The sequence below is a fragment of the Rosa chinensis genome, chromosome 5, assembly GCF_002994745.2.
Source record: "Rosa chinensis cultivar Old Blush chromosome 5, RchiOBHm-V2, whole genome shotgun sequence".
Classification (NCBI taxonomy): domain Eukaryota; kingdom Viridiplantae; phylum Streptophyta; class Magnoliopsida; order Rosales; family Rosaceae; genus Rosa; species Rosa chinensis.
Genome location: NC_037092.1, coordinates 31,813,955 through 31,833,601, shown reverse-complemented (window position 1 = coordinate 31,833,601; position 19,647 = coordinate 31,813,955). Strand labels below are relative to the sequence as shown.

At 37.4% G+C, this 19,647-nt stretch overlaps 1 protein-coding gene and 1 long non-coding RNA gene across 2 annotated transcripts; one reads left to right on the top strand and one right to left on the bottom strand.

Moving 5' to 3' along the window:
• Nucleotides 1–3,261: 3,261 nt before the first annotated feature.
• On the top strand, nt 3,262–7,532 carry LOC112165523 (polycomb group protein FIE1). The gene is made up of 13 exons (XM_024302069.2): nt 3,262–3,525; nt 3,780–3,845; nt 3,995–4,117; nt 4,294–4,374; nt 4,455–4,547; nt 4,698–4,773; nt 5,612–5,691; nt 5,769–5,840; nt 6,242–6,301; nt 6,627–6,723; nt 6,877–6,940; nt 7,033–7,092; nt 7,194–7,532. Exons 1-13 carry the CDS (start codon nt 3,349–3,351, stop codon nt 7,255–7,257), a joined length of 1,113 nt encoding a protein of 370 aa, XP_024157837.1. The 5' UTR covers nt 3,262–3,348; the 3' UTR covers nt 7,258–7,532.
• A 4,053-nt stretch (nt 7,533–11,585) lies between these two features.
• LOC112166015 lies at nt 11,586–14,244 on the bottom strand. Its single transcript, XR_002923088.2, has 4 exons — nt 13,940–14,244; nt 13,241–13,421; nt 12,415–12,561; nt 11,586–11,883 (listed from the first exon to the last, which is right to left on the bottom strand). It is a non-coding gene; the product is annotated as an uncharacterized LOC112166015 (long non-coding RNA).
• Between the last annotated feature and the right edge of the window lie 5,403 nt (nt 14,245–19,647).

Sequence of the window (19,647 nt, the reverse complement as noted above, 5' to 3'; positions counted from 1 at the left end):
ATGCTACAACTATGCTACTAGGAAACTCATTGTCTCTAGGGATGTAAGATTTGATGAGGTTACTCCTTATTTCACTAGAAAATCATGTGATACTGGTCAGGGGGAGTTTTTATCTGATCTATTTCCAAGTCCTGATCTTTTTGTTGATGAGCATTGCAGTCATTCTATCAATCCTGATACTCCAGTTCAAGAAGTTTCAGCTATAACTTCTAATCCAGAAATTGATATACAACCAGAAGTTGTCGAGCCCTCCTCTCCACCTCCTGTTGTTCTTCGTAGAAATCCTCCATCAAAGCTCAAAGATTATGTAACCTACAATGCAAGGTATCTAATGACAAACTTCATCTCTTATAAGAAACTTTCCTATGCTCATTCTGCATTTCTGAGTGTCCTTGATAATACTCATAAACCTCAAAGTTTTGAGGAAGCCAATCATCGTGATGAATGGAAGCAGGCTATGGCAGATGAACTTCAAGCTCTCAATGACAATAATACTTGGAGTGTTGTTCGAATTCCTAAAGGGAAGAAGGCTGTAGGTTGCAGATGGGTTTATAAGACTAAGTTTCATTCTGATGGCACTGTGAAGAGACATAAAGCTCATTTAGTGGCTCGTGGTTTTACTCAAACTTATGGGATAGACTACAAGGAGACCTTTGCTCCTGTTGCTAAAATGAATATAGTGCGAATTTTGTTATCAATTGCAGTTAATCATGCATGGCCATTTTACCAAATGGATGTGAAAAGCGCTTTCTTACATTGTGATCTTGAAGAGAAGGTTTATATGAAGTTGCATCATGGTCATTCTCAGTCTCATGATTCTGATATAGTGTGCAAGCTACACAAAGCCATTTATGGATTAAAACAATCTCCACGTGAATGGTATGTCAAACTCAGTTCAGTACTTGAAGAAGTCAGTTTTCACGGAAGCAATGCTGATTCCTCCCTATTTGTTTGAATTGGTTCAACTAGTAAGCTTGTGGTTCTCATCTATGTTGATAATTTAATTGTGACAGGTTACAATGTTGAAGAAATTAATACTCTTAAATAATCTCTTTGAAGCAATTTTGCTATCAAAGATTTGGGGAGCCTGAAGTATTTTCTTGGTATAGAAACGGTTACTTCTCATAAAGGCCTCTTTCTCAACCAAAGAAAGTACATCCTTGATCTGCTGCAAAATGCAGATATGAGGGATTGCAAACTAGCTCGCACTCCCCTTGACAGCAAGCTGCAACTTGATGTGTTCAGTGAGCCACTCTTTAATCTAAGTTCCCATCAAAGATTAGTTGGTAAGCTTATCTATCTCACCATCACTCAACCTGACATTGTTTATGCTATAAGCATTGTCAGCCAATTCATGCATGCTCCAAACTTGGCTCATCTTCACATTGTAAAGCGAATCCTTCGTTATCTCAAAAGCTTTGCTGGTAGAGACATTTTGCTGAAAAACAATGGAAACACTCACATAATGGGATACATTGATGCTGATTGGGCAAGCAACTTTCTTGATCGAAAATCCACTACTGGGTTTTGCACATTTGTTGATGGTAACTTAGTTACTTGGAAGAGCAAGAAGCAAACTGTTGTTGCACACTCTAATGTAGAGGCTGAATACAGAGCTATGGTCTCCACTGCTTATGAGCTTATTTGGTTGAAAGGTCTTCTCTCTGATTTGGGATATCCTAGTAGTCAACTAATGTCTCTTTTCTGTGACAATCAAGCTGCAATGCACATTGCTTCTAATCCAGTCTTTCATGAAAGAACCAAGCACATAGAAGTTGATTGTACTACATTCGAGCTCAAGTTCAATCCAAGATCATTGATACTCATTACACTCGAAGCCTTGATCAGTTGGCTAATATTTTCACTAAATTGCTTCCTACTGCTCAGTTTCACAAATTTTTGGGTAAGCTTGGACCAATGAATCCTCTTGATCCAGCTTGAGGGGGAGTATTGGCAATATGGCTAGCATGGCGGTATCACTTTACATATTCTAGCATTATCTTTTACTGTTAATACCTTACCTCACCTTACCTTAGTTGATAGAGTTTGTTAAGAAAGAAAGAGTTGTTATCATAGTTATGGGTTTAGTTGATAGAGTTGTTCCTTAGATTAAGGGTGATGGAAGTCGATTTCCTCCTCAATGTGTCTATATAGTGTAATCTTGTGTTTCTCTTTCTTCAAGAAGCAATATACCAGAAAACCTTCCACAAGTTTTTGTCTAGTTTTCTTCACAGTGGTTGTGGTTAGAGTCACGCCGAAAAAAGCTGAAGAACCGCCAGAGCTGCAGAAGCTTTTGGCGTTCGATTCTTCCTTTACAGTGGACGATTGGATGAACAGAGACTACATGCGTGACAGCGATGCTGAGACAAAGAAGACGGTACTGGTCTGTTGACCGGAGGTGGTAGGGGGACGAATTTCTGGTCGTATATTGTTTCCGAGTCTGCGGCTTCTCTTTCGGGTCGAGGAAGCTCGAAGCTTCGAGACCAATCCTGAATCATCTGATCTAGCCCCTTCCAACTTAGCGGTGGAGAAAAAATGGACGGCTCAGATCGCAGCACGTGATTTTCTATTTTCTTAAATAATTTTCAAAATTCCAAAACTTTTCACAATAATTAGCTTAGGTATTAGAAAATTCCCCAAAAATTTCCACAAATTCGTCTTGTCGCATACTTTATTATCAAACTCTTAAATCAAAATTTTAACTTTGTGAAAATTCTAAAAAAAAATATCCTCAAGCACTTTATTAATTAACCATATATTCCCAACGATATCAACTTAGCTCGACAAATAAATTTCTAGAGCTCACCATATATTCTCAATGCATCACCTTAACTATGCATTTATGCCCAATGCATGCACTTGACTATGCATCAATTTTTCATGTGTTAGTTGTCACCATGAATACGCAAACCATTGTTACCATGTATCCATGCCATGAAAAATATCTCCACTAAGGTGAGCCCTGTTTGACACTAAACTATAATTGTTTTTCTTTTCTTTTCAGTTATATATTTTTAGGTCCCAACACCCAGACTTCGCACAATCGAGCAATTGTAAATTCAATATTTCGATCCAATAGACATATCCCCACAAGATCCACCCTATCCAAGTTATTATTAACTAAACTAGAGACGTAAGATTATCCAACGAATTAATAAAATAACAAATTACAAAAAAGAAGTATGCCGATAAATGCTGTAAAAAATTATACACATGCAAGTTCGGTCCATACGGGTGCAGGAAAGGAAAGCTAGTAATAATAATAAATAAGGAAAATAAAATAAGGAATTTAAATTCCGTCTTACAAAGGGGTTGCCGTTGAACCGGGTTGCTCTGATATCTGGGGGCATGGCCAAGTTCGCTTTAGGATCGGAACCGGTGGTGGGCTCCCTCTCATCCTCCAAGAAGAGAGAGTACAGAGTCACCAACCGCCTCCAAGAGGGCAAGAAACCCATATACGCCGTCGTTTTCAACTTCATCGACTCTCGCTACTTCAACGTCTTCGCCACCGTCGGCGGCAACCGGGTTTGTTTCTCTCATCCCCTATAAGCCCTCCACTAGGATACTAAACCCAAATACAAAGAACTTGTCTTTGTAAGAGATTAGTAATTTGCAATTGTACTCTAGGGTAGTGGTAATTATGGTCATTATTCTGAGCTGTAATGTAGGGTTAATTACTTCAATGTCAGGCACAGCGTTATAGATTTACTGCTGAAATTACAGTAATTGAAATCATATGAGTAAAAAGTTATTTATTGTTTTATTCTGGAAATTTTCAGGTGACTGTGTATGAATGCTTAGAAGGGGGAGTGATAGCTGTGTTGCAGTCTTACATTGATGAAGATGTAAGTAAAGACGGCCGCCCTTTCGGTTCTTTTGTCGAATGCATTTGTCTTTATTTAGTGGTTATGAATCAAATGGTGGTGTATTCCTTTCCTTGGCTGTTTCTAAAGCTGTTTGCGAATATGTGATTTTCGTGCGCCATGTAGATCAGAAGGATGAGTCTTTTTACACTGTGAGCTGGGCATGCAACGTTGATGGAACACCGTTGCTTGTGGCTGGAGGATTCAATGGTACGATGCGTGTCATTGATTGTGGCAGTGAGAAGATAGACAAGGTATATTGTTACTAGGGTCTGAGGCTCCTAGACTTTGTCGTGGTGCAGTATGAAACTTTCTTAAGTATATAAACATGCTTGACTTGAACTGAAAATAGACTTGGTCGTGGTGCAGTATGAAACTTTCTTAAGTATATTCCATGAGTTTTCCCTATAACATACTCATCTTTGTGCAGAGTTTTGTTGGCCATGGTGACTCGATAAACGAAATCAGGACTCAGCCATTGAAGTCATCACTTGTAGTGTCAGCAAGCAAAGTAAATACAAGAACTTCTTTTCTTGTTTTCATTTTCATATAAGTTATATCTACTGCATAATTAATCCCACATGTGACCAGGATGAGTCAGTTCGACTATGGAATGTTCATACTGGAATATGTATTTTGATTTTCGCTGGAGCAGGGGGTCATCGAAATGAAGTCTTGAGTGTGGTATGTATATTAGAGAAGGAGTTATGTCCTGCTGCCCATTCATTAAATTTTCTCAAAAAACAACTCCATTGTTTCATTATTTGAAAAACAAAGATTACAAAAAAATGATTTCGGAAGTTAATTTTACTTATCTTTTGCTCACTATTATAGGACTTCCATCCATCTGACATTTATCGCATTGCAAGTTGTGGCATGGACAACACAATTAAGATATGGTCGATGAAAGGTAACTTCATGGTGCTGACCATATGAGTATTTATACATTTGATGTTTAGACATAGTTCTGCTATTTGATGTGAGCATATGACATGCATTACAAAAGTGGCAATTTTTATTTTAGCCATTCAAGATATCCTGTCTGCTAGACTCAATTGTTGAGATTGAACAAAAGATTGCAGGCAAAAGTGTCAGTAGTGTGTGTATACTTATAATCTTTAAGAAAGGTAGAGAAATATTAATGACACAACGTAGGAAGCTGCTCTCTTTGTTGAATTCTTTTTTATTGTTAATTAGCTTTGTTTTACTAGGAAAGTAATTTGACGAAAACTATCCACCAAACTGGAAATTCCTGCGCATATCAGCACACAGAGCCAATCGAACTGTTTGGAGATACTTTTGCAACAACTATCTGCAGTTTTGTACACAGCTTTCAGATTTTCGATATTGTCGATAAAAAAGAAGAAGAAGAAAGAAACAAATTTACTTCCCTGCATGTAATTTCTTACAATTTTTAGGCTTGATACAAGAGACAAAGAGGACAAAAATGAGGTAAAAGCAAGTCAATACCACGAGCAATAGACCTTACTGCCTGGCAACAAGTGTCAGCCAAGTCTTACCATAAGAAAAAAAAAATATGTGGAGTTTTGGGGTATACCTGGTGCAAAATTGACCTTTTTGTTAACTTGCTACTTCTTATATGCATGACTATGTAATGCTGTTGCTACAAAGTAATCTCTTTTCTGAAGCTCAGCTTGTGTACTTGTTTGGATGGTTGTCGACTTGTCATCTGTGCATATTCAAATGTTTTTCTATTTTTTCTCTTTACACAATTGGTTTTGTTTCAGAGTTCTGGACATATGTAGAGAAATCTTTCACATGGACAGATCTTCCATCAAAATTCCCTACAAAATACGTACAATTTCCTGTGAGTACTTCTTGTTTTATGTGTTACACATTAGAGTTTTTTTTCCAACTTTAACTGAGAATACTTTAATCTTTCAGGTATTCCTAGCCTCCATTCACACAAACTATGTTGACTGTAATAGGTGGCTTGGAGATTTTATGCTCTCAAAGGTGAGTTGTAACTTTATCCATCATGTGCTTTTATTCATATCATATCTAAAGGTGCTTTGCAAATGGAAAGGAGTTGCATCATTGGGATGGAAAGTCTATGTCATTATGTTAAGTTATATGTTGGCTTTTCTGATTGGCTAACTCAAATCAACACGGATTCATATTTCTCAAAAGTTGGTCTATCTGTTTGTGGTGGTATGAACATCTACATAGCTTATGCGAGCAACCAAAAGCCAAATAAAGTTTAAATGCTATTTGATTGATTTTCCATGGTGTAATATGATTTGTCCAGATATAAAATGAGTTGCACATATGGGCCGCTTATATTTGCTTCTAGACTCCTTACAGCCATATTTCATATATTCAAATGATTACGCTAATTGTATGATGTGAATTTCCAGAGTGTTGACAGTGAAATTGTGCTATGGGAACCGAAAATGAAGGAGCAGTCTCCCGGGGAGGTTAGAATACCTACCCTCTTCTTTTTTATGTTAAGAGCCCCTTTGATAATGTTATCCTTCTTTTACTCAAGAGACTAGAGAAAATATGTTGGAGATAAGAGGAGGGTGATGAAAGGGAATATATTTCCAGACCAAAAAAAAAAAAAAAAAAATGATGAAAGGGAATATATAAAATCTAACAACAATTCCATAGATTAATTTTTATTTACATCATTCTCTCTTCTCAGCTTCACATCTATCATCTGTCTCATTTGGTTTATTTGTGTAGAACTCCAGTAATTCTCATTATGTTGGCCTAAAATATTATTTGCTGCTTTCTCATTAGGGCACTGTTGACATCCTTCAAAAGTACCCTGTTCCAGGGTGTGATATTTGGTTCATCAAGTTTTCCTGTGATTTCCATTATAATGCAGCTGCTATAGGTAATGCAAAGTGCATTGTGAAGTTCTGTTACATGGTTGGAGTTACAGTTTACACTAGTTTGTTTTATAGTTTTTTGAAGTTTCAGAAAGACCGGCCAATTGTAGCACAATTATATGCAGACTACTTAGTCTCTATACTTTTCTGATTTGCAGGGAATAGAGAAGGAAAGATATTCATTTGGGAACTACAATCGAGTCCCCCAGTCCTTATCGCAAAGTTAGTTTGACTTGCTGTTATCAAAAGTCCATGCTAAAGAAAGTTGCTCGTTTGAATATACATCAGTAATCATACCCTTGCACCTTTTTCAGGTTGTCTCATCCTCAATCAAAATCTCCAATTAGACAAACTGCCATGTCCTTTGATGGAAGGTGACTCTTGCACGGTTAATTTATTCTTCGCATAATTATTTTATGATTGTGACTGCAATAACAACTGATAATTTGCAATTTTTCCTGTTTGTGTATTGCAGCACCATTCTCAGCTGCTGTGAGGACGGCACTATTTGGCGCTGGGATGTCATGGAAAATTCTTAAAGCGAGCCTATCCATGTGGATTAATTGGTCAAAGGGCTTAGCGATGTTCTTGGTCAGCTTTTTTTTTCATTTGTGGTAATGTATTTGGTGTTATTCAGAATAGAACCAAGGGAGCAACCTTACTGGCATGAAATACGGATGGAAATTTAGAGTAGAGTTAATTAAATTGTGAACCTTTTTACTCAAGCCTAGATATGTAATGTTTATAGCAACTCTAGTTCCGAGTTTGCAATTGAAATATTCTAAAAGTATGTTATAGTTCTTGGATTGGCATTTCCTGTTGTGGCATTGCATGAGTGTTACCAATGTGAAGAAATAATGGGTTTAAGGCTGCAATTTTGTAGTCTGCAATTAATGTGATCAGAGACCACTTAGACTTTAGTATCAATTCCACTCATCAATTCCTCTCTGAATTGGAAGCTGCCTGGAAATTCATTTGTTGTGTGTTAAACTATGTCCGTTTTCTGAAAGATAATTGCTGCGAGTTTCCATACGTACAAATATATGAATGATATGTCATACCTAGGTTGCTATCTTCTCTCCCTACTATTACTCCAGAACTAAACCGTTTTAACTCCAGATGAATAGAAAGAAATCGGGTGAGGAGCGCAGAACCATGTATTCCTTTGAAAACCACGAGTGCCAATGTGTTTGCTTTCTTATAACCCTATATAGCCCAAAAAATGCAATTCTGTGTCATCTTCTTTTTCAAATTTTACGTGCTGTATATAATAACCTGATGCATAAATTCATCTCAGCACTGAACTACTTCCTTAGTAAAGGAAAGAAACTTTGACAGAAGAACCAAAGAATCATCAACCATGTCATATACTGTTAGAAACCAAATAAAGAATATATTAAGTGACTAAAGGAGGTACCAAGAAGCTCCAAAAGAAACAGTTTACGTTGTCATTCCAGAACAATATTGTCATACATTGGAAACCTAACCATAAGCTCTATCAAGATTGGCCTTCAACAAACCTGTTGGAGGACTTTCCAAGTAACGCCTGAATGATAGCTTACAGTTAAAGCCTACAAATGAGAACTACCTTGACTACTGTGGTTTGAAATTTACCATGCCATAGCCATGACGATCATAATCTAGAGAGATGATTGCCTACGATAATCATGATTCAACGCTGAACCATGTTCTCTAGACTATTCAAAGTCGAAATCCCTACTGAGATATAATGCTCTCTAATTGCCGCCATCTCCATTCGCCTTCAACTTCCCTAGTAAAAGCAACATAGCTGTCCGAGTCCAAGCCACGGACGGCTATGCAACATCAATACTTGGTTTCCCAAACTTTAACTCTTGTCCATTCTTTTCGTGACAAATCAAACTGGTAAATATGGTAGAAAAATTCATCACCATCTTGCTCCTTAAAACAAACTGCCAATACTAGCCCTTCATCAGATTTAACCAAGTTCATGAGTTCTGGACGAGATGGTCGTCTCAAGGATCTCTTCATCATCATAACCCCTCTTGAAGTGCTACATTTAAGGTACCCAATATAACCTTTGAATTCATATCCACAGCACAATAGAAACTTCCATCCATGTAAACTCCAACCCCTCTTGAAGTCCTTGATGAACTTCCACTCCTTATTTTTGGGATTGCGACGAGGAAGTTCATGCACACTCCAACTTCTATACTTTTGGTTGTACGTGGTTATAAAGAACTCATTCCACTCCTCGTAATTAGGATCAGAATCATAACCATTGCATTTATGAATTTTCCACATGAGAAAGATAACACAATCCAGAGAAGTTGGAGTGGTCGAGAAGCCTGCTACCTCTACCTCTCTGGAAAGGTAGTGCCGCGAAACTGATGGAGGTAGATGCAATTCCACAGTCTCGCTGCGAAAAGGATTATGAACAAAGAATCTGGACGTACTTTACCTCTTTATAGTAATCTGACGGATGTGATTTTAACAACAGCAACCAACCGGAGTATGAACAACAAAAACTTGGATAAACGAGGTCCTCTTTTTGCTCTTGTTCTTGTACCATGTTTCTGATAGGGAAGACTTGTAATGGGGACAGCAAATCAAAGAAGCGCGCTGTACAAACGGTTTGGGTATTGGTATAATGGAAGTAATGAGAAGTTGAGAACTGTCAACCCGTATTAAAGGAAATACTGCCCGTCGCTGAAGGTCATCGTCGTCGGAAAAAGCTCGCTGCCAGTTTTTGTATACGGCACGAAAGCGAAGAAAATCAGGATATATGAGACGCTCAACCACTGATCTTGACAGGTCAACTGGAAGATCAGACCAACAACGATGGTTTGAACGGGTTGGAGTGATACGATCTGCTCGAGTTTGATCACACGAGTTTTTCTTTCTGTTAGAATTTTTCATCATGATCGAATAATTCGATATGAATGATAGGATCAACTCGAGTTTTTGTGATTCGGCAGGGAAAAGAAAAGAAATCTACTGGCCGACAAGTAGCTGTATGTATGTATTTATAGGTTCTAATTAGGGTTTATTGGCCGCTAAAAAGAGAAAAACCTAAATACAGATCCCTTTAGTAACAAATAAATTTCAACCTCGATCCAATACTCGGTTCACTAATCCACTTCGTTTGGTATATTAAGTCTTGGGTTTTCGTCCATTTTATTCTAAGGGTGCGGATATTGTCACCCTACCATTTTCTTTGTTCACCCTACTTGTTTATTACACCCTACATTTTAATTTCAATTATTAAATTTACTTATTTAACTCATTTTCCTTTCCAACAATGTCCTTATATGACATATCCAATTAAAAAATAAATGTTTTTAACGAAAATATCTCATAAAAAGATTAAAATCTATTAAAATTTCCTAATAAAATCATAATATGATTTACTCTCATTTTTTTCATTTTTTCTTACAATTTCAACGTTATCCATTTCAATTAAAGGCGTAGCTACACACGGGCTCCGCTGGGCTACAGCCCACCCCAAATTTTGAAAAAAAAACATAAATTTGTAGTTTAATTATGGTTTAACAGATTAAATATTAAAAATTAACCCACCTCAAATTTTCAAACTTAGCCCATATGTTATTTCTTTTCTTGTTTTAATCATACACTAGTTTGCAATCATATTCAGACATGTGTACAGAAATTTTTTTTTTGTTTTTTTTTTTTTAAAAAAGGTCGGTAGTTATTGCAGAAGAAGTAGATTCACTGGGAGTTATTGCAGAGAGAAAATAGTGGGAGAGAAAAGTGAGGTTTTTTTTTTAGAAAAGTGGGGGTTGTGGAATCATTTCTTTTTAATTTTCTTAATAAAAATCTATTTTATAATTGTCTTATTTATCCTTCTGATTTAATTTATTCTCAAAGTTTTTTAATCTTTCGGGGTTAAATCTGTCAAAATTTTCAATTTTGGCTAACAAAGTCTTTTCTCTTAATAATAATATAGATATGTTATTTATTTGCTTGAAGTATTTGATTTTATTTTATTTTGTATTATGCTTTAAGAGGCATAGTCGCAAAAAAAATTTGTGTTTTTTTTTTTTTGGTAAATTAGGTCTCAAAAAGAGTCAACTGAGAATTATAATACATATTCAATAATTAAAAAAAATTGCTTCTATTCAAGGGCGCGGGGTACAATTTGTGTAGGTGTGTTATTTTGTTTTAAACTTTTGTTATCGAATTTCTATCACACGTTATAATGTTGATTTTTTGGGTCATTTAGCTATTTGATTATTTAATATGTCTTTAATATATAATGTAGTTTAATTTAAGAAAAGAATAAAACATATTACTTGTAAAACTTAAGAACAAAAAAATTTGAAAGCATTAGTAAACTTTTAAGGATTTTTTTTTAAGCCCACCCTATTTTAAAATCCTAACTCCGCCATTGATTTTAATCAATGTAAAAAGATTAGTAAATTTACAACTATGATTAATAAAGAAGAGATTGAATTTTTTTTTCTTTGTGTTTTAAATTTTTACTTTTGGTGTTCACAAAGAATATTGCAAAGATTTTGATGAAGTTAAAAATAATAGGTTTGTGAATTGAATAACGAATTAACAATGAACACTACTAAAAAAAACTCCAATTGCGACGGCAGTTTGCGACGGCAAATTGTGTTTTTGCCGTAGCAAATACTTTTTGCGACGGCAAATTAAGCTTTTGCGACGGAAATGTCAGCGTTGCAATAGGTGGCGTCACAAAATACATTTGCGACGGTAAATTTCTGTTGCAAAAAGTATTTGCGACGGAAACTATTGCCGTCGCAAAGGCTAATTTAGTTGCGATGGATACTTTGCCGTCGCAAAAAGATATTTAATTATAAAAAAAAAATCTGGTGTGAATTTCACACCAAAGCTAGTACCATACTGCAAAAATTATAAGGTGAAAATGTTAAAATAGCATATGAACTAATTTCAATTACAAACCAACAATCACAATTGTAACTTTGTAAGACCAACCAAAGGTTTTGCAAAATTACAAGCATCAAAATACCTAAAACTACCAAGTTTCTTGTTGAAATTAAGAGTTACACCCAAAAACAGTTGGAAGGAGACCTTGGGTTGCCCAGGAACAATCCTATCAGCTTCTTCTTCATTCACTGATCCATGACTTGTGCTTTTGAACAGCCCCACAAGCAAAATAGAGACATATCCTCAATAACCTAACCCACAAATAGCAGATAACAAGTAAATACCAAAGAGAGAAATTAAATGAACCATATCCTCTATTTGCAGAAAGTGTTATGCAAGGCTCAAGATAGCATCCTAATGTTCATGGTATGAGATATATGATTTAACAACTTATAGTGAATACCCAGACACTATAAACACATGTTCAAAATAACCCATAGTCTGGTTTTTCCACCGTGATTATACTGCTGTTCATACAGCCCCAAATATTTCATTATTAATTGGGTCACACATGAATACGTGAATTCCGTTTGTATACTGAAATGAATACCCAACTCATACATTAACCCATTCATTTGATCAAAAACATTCATTTGATAAATGGATGTTAAATTGTATATACAATAGGACCAGGTCTACCTGTTCTGCAGGACAAATCAATGCATTGTAATATAAATCCCTTGTTACTGTTTTCTCCTCATGGTCAATATCCTAAAATTTTCTTTTCCAGATAACCAAAATCAATGTTCAGTTTTCAGATGAGTGCATAGAGGCAGACGTACCTTGAAGATGAACAAGTCCACCATGGATCCCTGGGCATCTCTCCAAGTCCAACTTGATCAAGCCAAATAAATTAGCAAAGGCACTCATTCCATGAGAAGTAATTGCACCATTTCTTCTAAAACTCAAATTTGTCAAGTTAGATAGACCTGAAGGAAGATAACATAAGTGTCATATGCTGAACCAAGAAGATGGCCATGGTCAATAACATGAATGTTCTTCCAAATTCAGGCATAAAAAATTTAATAACAATGTTGAGCACAAAGAGATAGGATAAACAAAAGAAAAAGAAAACAGGTAGTATAGTTTGAGTTATAACCCTGTCGAGTTGTGAAAACTGTGCATTTTGAAATGCAGCATGTCAAATAGAATATAAGATCGCATGAAAACTGTGCATTTGCATAACACTTTCTGCAAATGGTTCATTCTTGGCCACAAGAATGAACCATTTGCACATGAAGTGTACAAGAAGAATATTAAGGAATGTAATACAATGAAAAAGAAGAAGCAGAGCAGCGCATATGGGGGCATGGACAACTCTCCATAATATGATTTCTAATGATTGCAAGAGTGCTGAAATTTTAAATTGGCATAAACCTACATATTTCAGATCCAATAACATTGACTTGTAGCCAACAAAAAAAAACAAGTTTGATTCTTTACACACTCACATATGAATTCTGAATCTAGGCATCAAAATCCAATTCCATTCAACAAATGCAGAATCCAAAATTCAAGATACAAATGTAAACCTAGAAGATCGGAAACAAGAAAGTTACAAAGTCAGATTAGAAAAAAGAAGTCAAATGTGTAAGAAGGATCACTCACTCTGGAGGGAGCTGACACAAGGGAAGGAGAATGGAAGTGTCTCTGAAAGTTGCAGAGAAGAAACCACATTTTGGGTGTACATTCAGTTTCAATTAATTTCTCAACAATCTGGGTGGTAGTGGCAGTGGGAGTGGCCATGTCTTATGATATGTCTGTGTGATCTGCTGCTTGTCTTGTTCACCTAAAATGACAAAGATAAAATGACCCTATAGCATGAAGATAAGATTTTTCAACTATCTAATCAATCATACTTAATTACAGTTCAATCATCAACCATTTTACAAGATTTGACGATTATTGTCAGATTCAATCAGAGACAGAATTGGACTTCACAAATTGAATCAAATTCATTCTAATTGATCTCTAAATTCAAATCAAAATTTTGGGTCTTAGATAGAAACTCCAGAAGAATATCTCATTAACAATTAAACTTCTTACCCAGAACTGGAGCTTCAGGTGCCAGAATCGACACTTCTTAAGAACCCCAGAAAAATCATAATGAAAGAAAACAAAAATACATAATAAACTACCACCCACGAATCGATTTCAATTTTCACCACCTACAATTATGGCCAATTCAACTGCGAACCTTATTCCTACCCAATTCCAATCAGTATCCCAAAATGCATAAGAACAAAAATCAACAAATACACAATTCCAAATCAAACGAGATTAGTAGAAGCACTAGCTAAAGCGTACCGTCCTCGTCCTCATCCTCCTCTTGCTCCTCATCTGAATCGACTACCGCTTCGAGATCGAGAAAATCCACTTGAGGGCCTCTTGTGCTTTGCTGACGACTCCCACTGCCGCCGCCACGATAGGGACCGTATTCATCAACGTCGTCGTCGTCCTCTTCCTCCTCGTCATTCTCCTCGGCCACGTCGTCAATGAAGCTCGATCTCCTCCGCTTCTCACCAACTCTGTCTCTTTAATGGAGGCCGAGGATCGCTAGGTTATGGTGAATAAAGCGAGAGAGAGAGAAAGCGTGAATGAAAATCAATTTTGGTCTAGATCTAAAGGATTGAATAGTTATTTATTATTTTTTTTTTTAAATTATACAAGCGATGACGTGACTATGCTGTCGCAATAGATGTATAATTATGCGACGGTAAAGTTACGTCCGTTGCAAAAACTCTCCGAGATGTGACGGTAAAATAGCCGTAGCACATACCGTCGCAAAATCTGACTTTTCGCGACGGAAAAGACGGAAAATTGCCGTCGCAATTGAAGTTTTTTTTAGTAGTGGAATAAGCAACAAAAAGACAAAAAGATAGTAATAAATTCAAATTTGGATGGAGAAGAAAATAAAGATTAATGTTATCTACTGAGAAATTAAGTAGTCTTTGTATTTAATTAATTACTTATATATCTATTTTTCTTACATATTTGGATTTAAAAAAATTAGTGTACTGTTGTAGAGAAACTGAAATTGAGAGAAATTTGCTGTGTGTTCTCATTGATAATAGGGGCCTCTTTATATAGAGGATTACAATGCATAGAGTTAGAATCATACAAGGAAAGATAATCTCTAGATTCTTCTAATTGAACACTATTACCACTAGGTCAAGTAACCTAGAGTTTGGATCAAACACAAATAGAGATATCCTTAAACACTCCCCCTTGTGTTGTCCAAACGCGGTGCTTCTCTCGTTGCCTCGTTAAAAACCTTGCTGAGTAACAAAAACCCAGTGGGACAAAAATAACCTCGGTCGAAGGGGAAAAAGAGCACAACACACCCTTCACGATTCGAGACGAACATGTAGACATCTCCCCCTGATGTCTGTGCCTCCCCCTGATGACTACGATCATGGGATTTCAGATAATTTCCGCAAGCCAATTCTTGCCGCATGTTTCTCGAACGTGGATTTGGGTAATGACTTAGTAAACAAGTCTGCCGCATTGTCCTCATATCGAACCTGGTTTACTTTGATCTTAAGGAACTTCTGTTGTTGCTGATTATAGAAGAATTTGGGCGATATGTGCTTGGTGTTGTAGCCTTTGATGTAATCTTGCTTCATTTGTTCAATGCAAGCAGCATTATCCTCATAAATGCTCGTTGGCTCATCTGTGGTAGACTTCAAACCACAATTGCTTCGAACATGCGTAACTATGGATCGAAGCCATATACATTCACGAACTGCTTCGTGAAGAGCAATAATCTCTGCATGATTCGAAGAGGTAGCGACTAAGGTCTGCTTTGTAGACCTCCAAGATATCGCGGTCTTTCCCATGGCGAAAACATAACCAGTTTGGGAGCGACCTTTGTGTGGGTCAAAGAGATACCCAGCATCAGCAAAACCTTCCAAAACACTTATATCGTTTTAGGATGGGGAGAGGGAACGCAGTCCACCATGTGTGGCGTCCCTGGCACTTGATGGGTCCGAATCCATCTTCTCCCTATAGGGATAGAACAAGCCCATATCGATCGTACCACTTAGGTATCGAAAGATATCTTTAACACCAGTCCAATGGTGTCGTGTTGGCGCAGACCTGTATCTAGCTAGCAAGTTCACAGAGAATGAGATATCTGGTCTTGTGCATTGTGCTAAGTACAACAATGCGCCTATTGCACTTAGATAGGGCACTTCTGCCTCTAGCACTTCTTCGTGGTCATCTTTTGGACGGAATGGATCCTTCTTTGGATCAAGACTACGGACGACCATTGGGGTGCTTGAAGGCTTAATCTTATCAGTGTTGAAACGCCTAAGCATCTTTTGGGTATAAGCTGATTGATGAATCAGGATACCATCTCTACGGTGCTCAAGTTCTAAACCGAGGCAAAACCGTGTTTTCCCAAGATCTTTCATCTCAAACTCAGATTTCAAGTGTTCAACTGTTTCCCTTAACTCTGTAAGGGTGCCAATTATGTTCATGTCATCAACATAAACCGCTACTATTGCAAATCCGGAACTTGTCCTTTTTATGAACACACATGGGCATAGTTCTGTGATGCCCCGGAAATTTGTATTTATTTTCCGAAGATTTTCCGGAATTAAATTTATGTTTATTGGATAGTTTCATGACTCGTGGACGGAGCGGAAGTGTTTCGGATTAATTTTCATTCGGAAAATATGACTTTAGGGGTGGCGCAAAAGTTGACTTTTGATACGTTGAGATTCTCTGAAAACTTCCTTCACGAAAGTTGTAGAGCGCATCGATACGAATTCGTGGACATATGGAACGCGTCAATCGGAGTTCGTATGAGGAAGTTATGGCCAGTGGAAGAAGTTTCCATTTTGGTATAAATAAGGAATTTCTGAAAAATCATTTCATAATTTCACTTTCCTTTTCAGGAAAGCTTTCTTCTCTCTCTCTTCTCTCTCGGCTGCACCTTCAGTATCGAAGAAACCCGTCTGACCCGACCAAAACCCGGACGATCCGACCCGGCTTTTCCTGCGAACTGAGGCGGTCTCCGGCGACGAAACTTTCCAGATAGGATCGTTTCCTCCGTCTGGTCATCCCTGTGGTGTCCTCTAGTAATGATTCTCGGTGGTGGCGGCGGTAGAAGGCGGCGCAGTTGGGTGTTTTCGGACCTGATCGACTTTCCGATCTCCGACGTCGGCGGAGCTTCAAGTTGAGCTTGGGGAGCTCAGAGCAGCCTCCTTGATCGATCCTTGGTGGTTGTTTGGATTGATTCACGTAAAACTTGGTTCAACTCAGATTGGATTACTGTTCACGGCTTGTGAGGTAGTTTTCGACCCTTTATGCTTGTATTCTGACTTCGAGCTAGTTATAAAAGTTCACAAGCATGCTTAGATGAAGCTTTTTGATGTTGGGAGTTTTGTGAAATATTGAGTTTTGACCGGTGGCGGTGCGCCACCGTCTGTGGCAGCATTCCGGCAGTGTTCCGGCCACTTAAGGAACTATTTTTGGTATTATATATGTTCTACTCGTTGATACGAGCGTTTCGATATATAATATGCAAATTTTGGAGTTCGTATGGAATTGTTATGATTTTTGCAGTTTCATACCGATCGATTTATTCTATCCGTGAGGATTCGAGCGTCCGATCGACTTGTGGTTTGGTCACATCGATCGTGGACGTATTCGAGAGACTTTGGGAGGGCTTGGATGTGGTTTTGCCTCGATTGGCGCCACTTTGGGGATTTTAGTTCAAAACAGGGGTTTCGAACTTAAATCAAATGTGAATCGTTACTGATTTGAGATCATTGGTGAATAGGTGCTTCTAAAAGGTGAAATGGACAAGTTGTTGGTGAGAGTGTTAGTTCGGTTCTGTATAAAAGACGCAGCGGGAGTTTCGAGGTGAGTAATCTCACGAAGTTCATTCACGAACGGGCTTACCATATCGTTTTGAGAGTTATTTAGTAACTGCAAACTATAGTTGGTATTAGTAGGCATTCCCTGAGCGGATGACTACATATATATATATATATATATTTAAGTGAAATATATATGTTTTGGTGGTTTGTGGATTTATGAAAACAATATGCATGAAATGATGCTTTTTATTGTTTTGGGTTGTGGCTTTTGGAAAACAAATGATTGTGGAAATGATTGATTTCGATTTGTTTTGAAAAGCGTTGAGATTTGGGAAAAAGCGTTAAGATTTGAGTATGAAAACAATATGCATGAATTGATGCTTTTTATTGTTTTGTGTTATGGCTTTTCTGAAAACAATGATTATGGAAATGTTGATTTCGATTGTTTTCAAAAGCGTTGCGATTTGTGTAACATTTTGGGTCCAGTGCGACTCCTTTAGTGTTTTGCTCCAAGGGACTGTGCGGTCCAAGGATCGAAGGTCTATGACCTTGGGCAGAATATCAGGTAATCACGTCTTTGGCCGGACGAGTGGTTACATTTTCAGTTAGAGCTCTAATCTGTCTACCATATAGATAATTCATGGGGTAACGAGAACTGGTTATTGATAACTCATGACATTATGTGCTTTTAGGGAACAAGGTGTGAGTTGCTTCCTTATTAACGGTTTTTAAGGGGACAAGGTGCAAGTTGTTTTCCTTATTAACGATTTGATAGAAATCAAGGTGTGAGTTGCTTTCTATGGTACGATTTTGGCACAACTAATAGAAATCAAGGAGTGAGTTGCTTTCTATGTTTTAGTGATAGAATTCAAGTGTGCGTTGTTTTCTATGGTACGATTTTGGTACAACTGATAGAAATCAAGGAGTGAGTTGCTGTCTATGTTTTATTGATAGAATTCAAGTGTGCGTTGTTTTCTATGGTACAATTTTGGTACAATTGATAGAAATCAAGGAGTGAGTTGCTTTCTATGTTTTATTGATAGAATTCAAAGTGTGAGTTGTTTTCTATGTTTCGATTTGAAAGGAAATTAAAGTGTGAGTTATTCTCCCTTATTTCGTGTTTTAAGGAATCAAAGCGTGAGTTGTTTTCCTTATTTTTGGCGTGAGTTGTGTGTGGTTTGAGTTACTCATACGGGCTTGCAAAAGCTTACCGGGTTTGTTGTGTGACAACCCGGTACACTATTCAAACGGTGTAGGGGTTAATCCTGCAGGTTAGGATAATCGGGACTGAAGCTGAGGTAGCGCATTTGCAGCTTTACAGTAGGAAGCCATTTTTTTGTAACTTTGCCGTTGATAAGGACTTCCGTTGTGTAGTTAGCTCTGAGGAGCATTTACGTTTTATTTTGTTGTTGGCAATTTAATTCGTAAGCATTGTAATATATGACTCTATGGAGCGGGTCTATATTGACATAGTGGGTTCAGGACATCATTATGTACTTGGGTTAAAAGGGAAAAAGTTTCTAGGTATTTTGTATTGATGGTTGAACGTTCACGCATATGTAATTATGGGATTATATATTGATTTTCATGTGTGTAAAATCAGGGGCGTGACAAGTTCATTATTCACATATCCCTTTCCAATCAAGTAGTCACTTAGACTGTTATACCACATCCGTCCGGATTGTTACAATCCATATAGTGAGCGTTTCAATCTAATCTCAAACGCGCTCCGTGGTTTAGAGCCACTTGATTTGGGTAACTGAATTCCATCTGGAATTTTCATGTATATTTCCGTATCTAGATCCACATATAGATACGCAGTAACCACATCCATAAGCTGCATGTTCAGTTTTTCGGAAACTACCAAACTGACAAGGTAGCGGAAAATAATGACGTCCATTACAGGAGAATAGGTCTCCTCGTAGTCGATTCCAGGGCGTTGTGAGAAGCCTTGCATCACAAGGCGATCTTTGTATCTTACAATCTCGTTTTTCTCATTACGCTTTCTAATGAATACCCATTTGTGACCAACTGGTTTGCTGTTGGGCGGTATTGGTACAACTTTGCCAAATACCTTCCTTTTCGCTAGAGAATCGAGTTCTGCCTGGATCGCATCTTTCCATTTTGGCCAATCAGCTCTACGTTGGCATTCATTAACAGAGCGTGGTTCCATGTCATTGGTCTCAA

Coding starts and splice junctions, on each gene's coding strand:
- LOC112165523 (XM_024302069.2), top strand. CDS start 3,349: ATGGCCAAGTTCGCTTTAGGATCGGAACCGGTGGTGGGCTCCCTCTCA. Junction 4,375..4,454: donor TTGTAGTGTCAGCAAGCAAA/GTAAATACAAGA, acceptor ACATGTGACCAG/GATGAGTCAGTTCGACTATG. Junction 6,724..6,876: donor TTATAATGCAGCTGCTATAG/GTAATGCAAAGT, acceptor TCTGATTTGCAG/GGAATAGAGAAGGAAAGATA.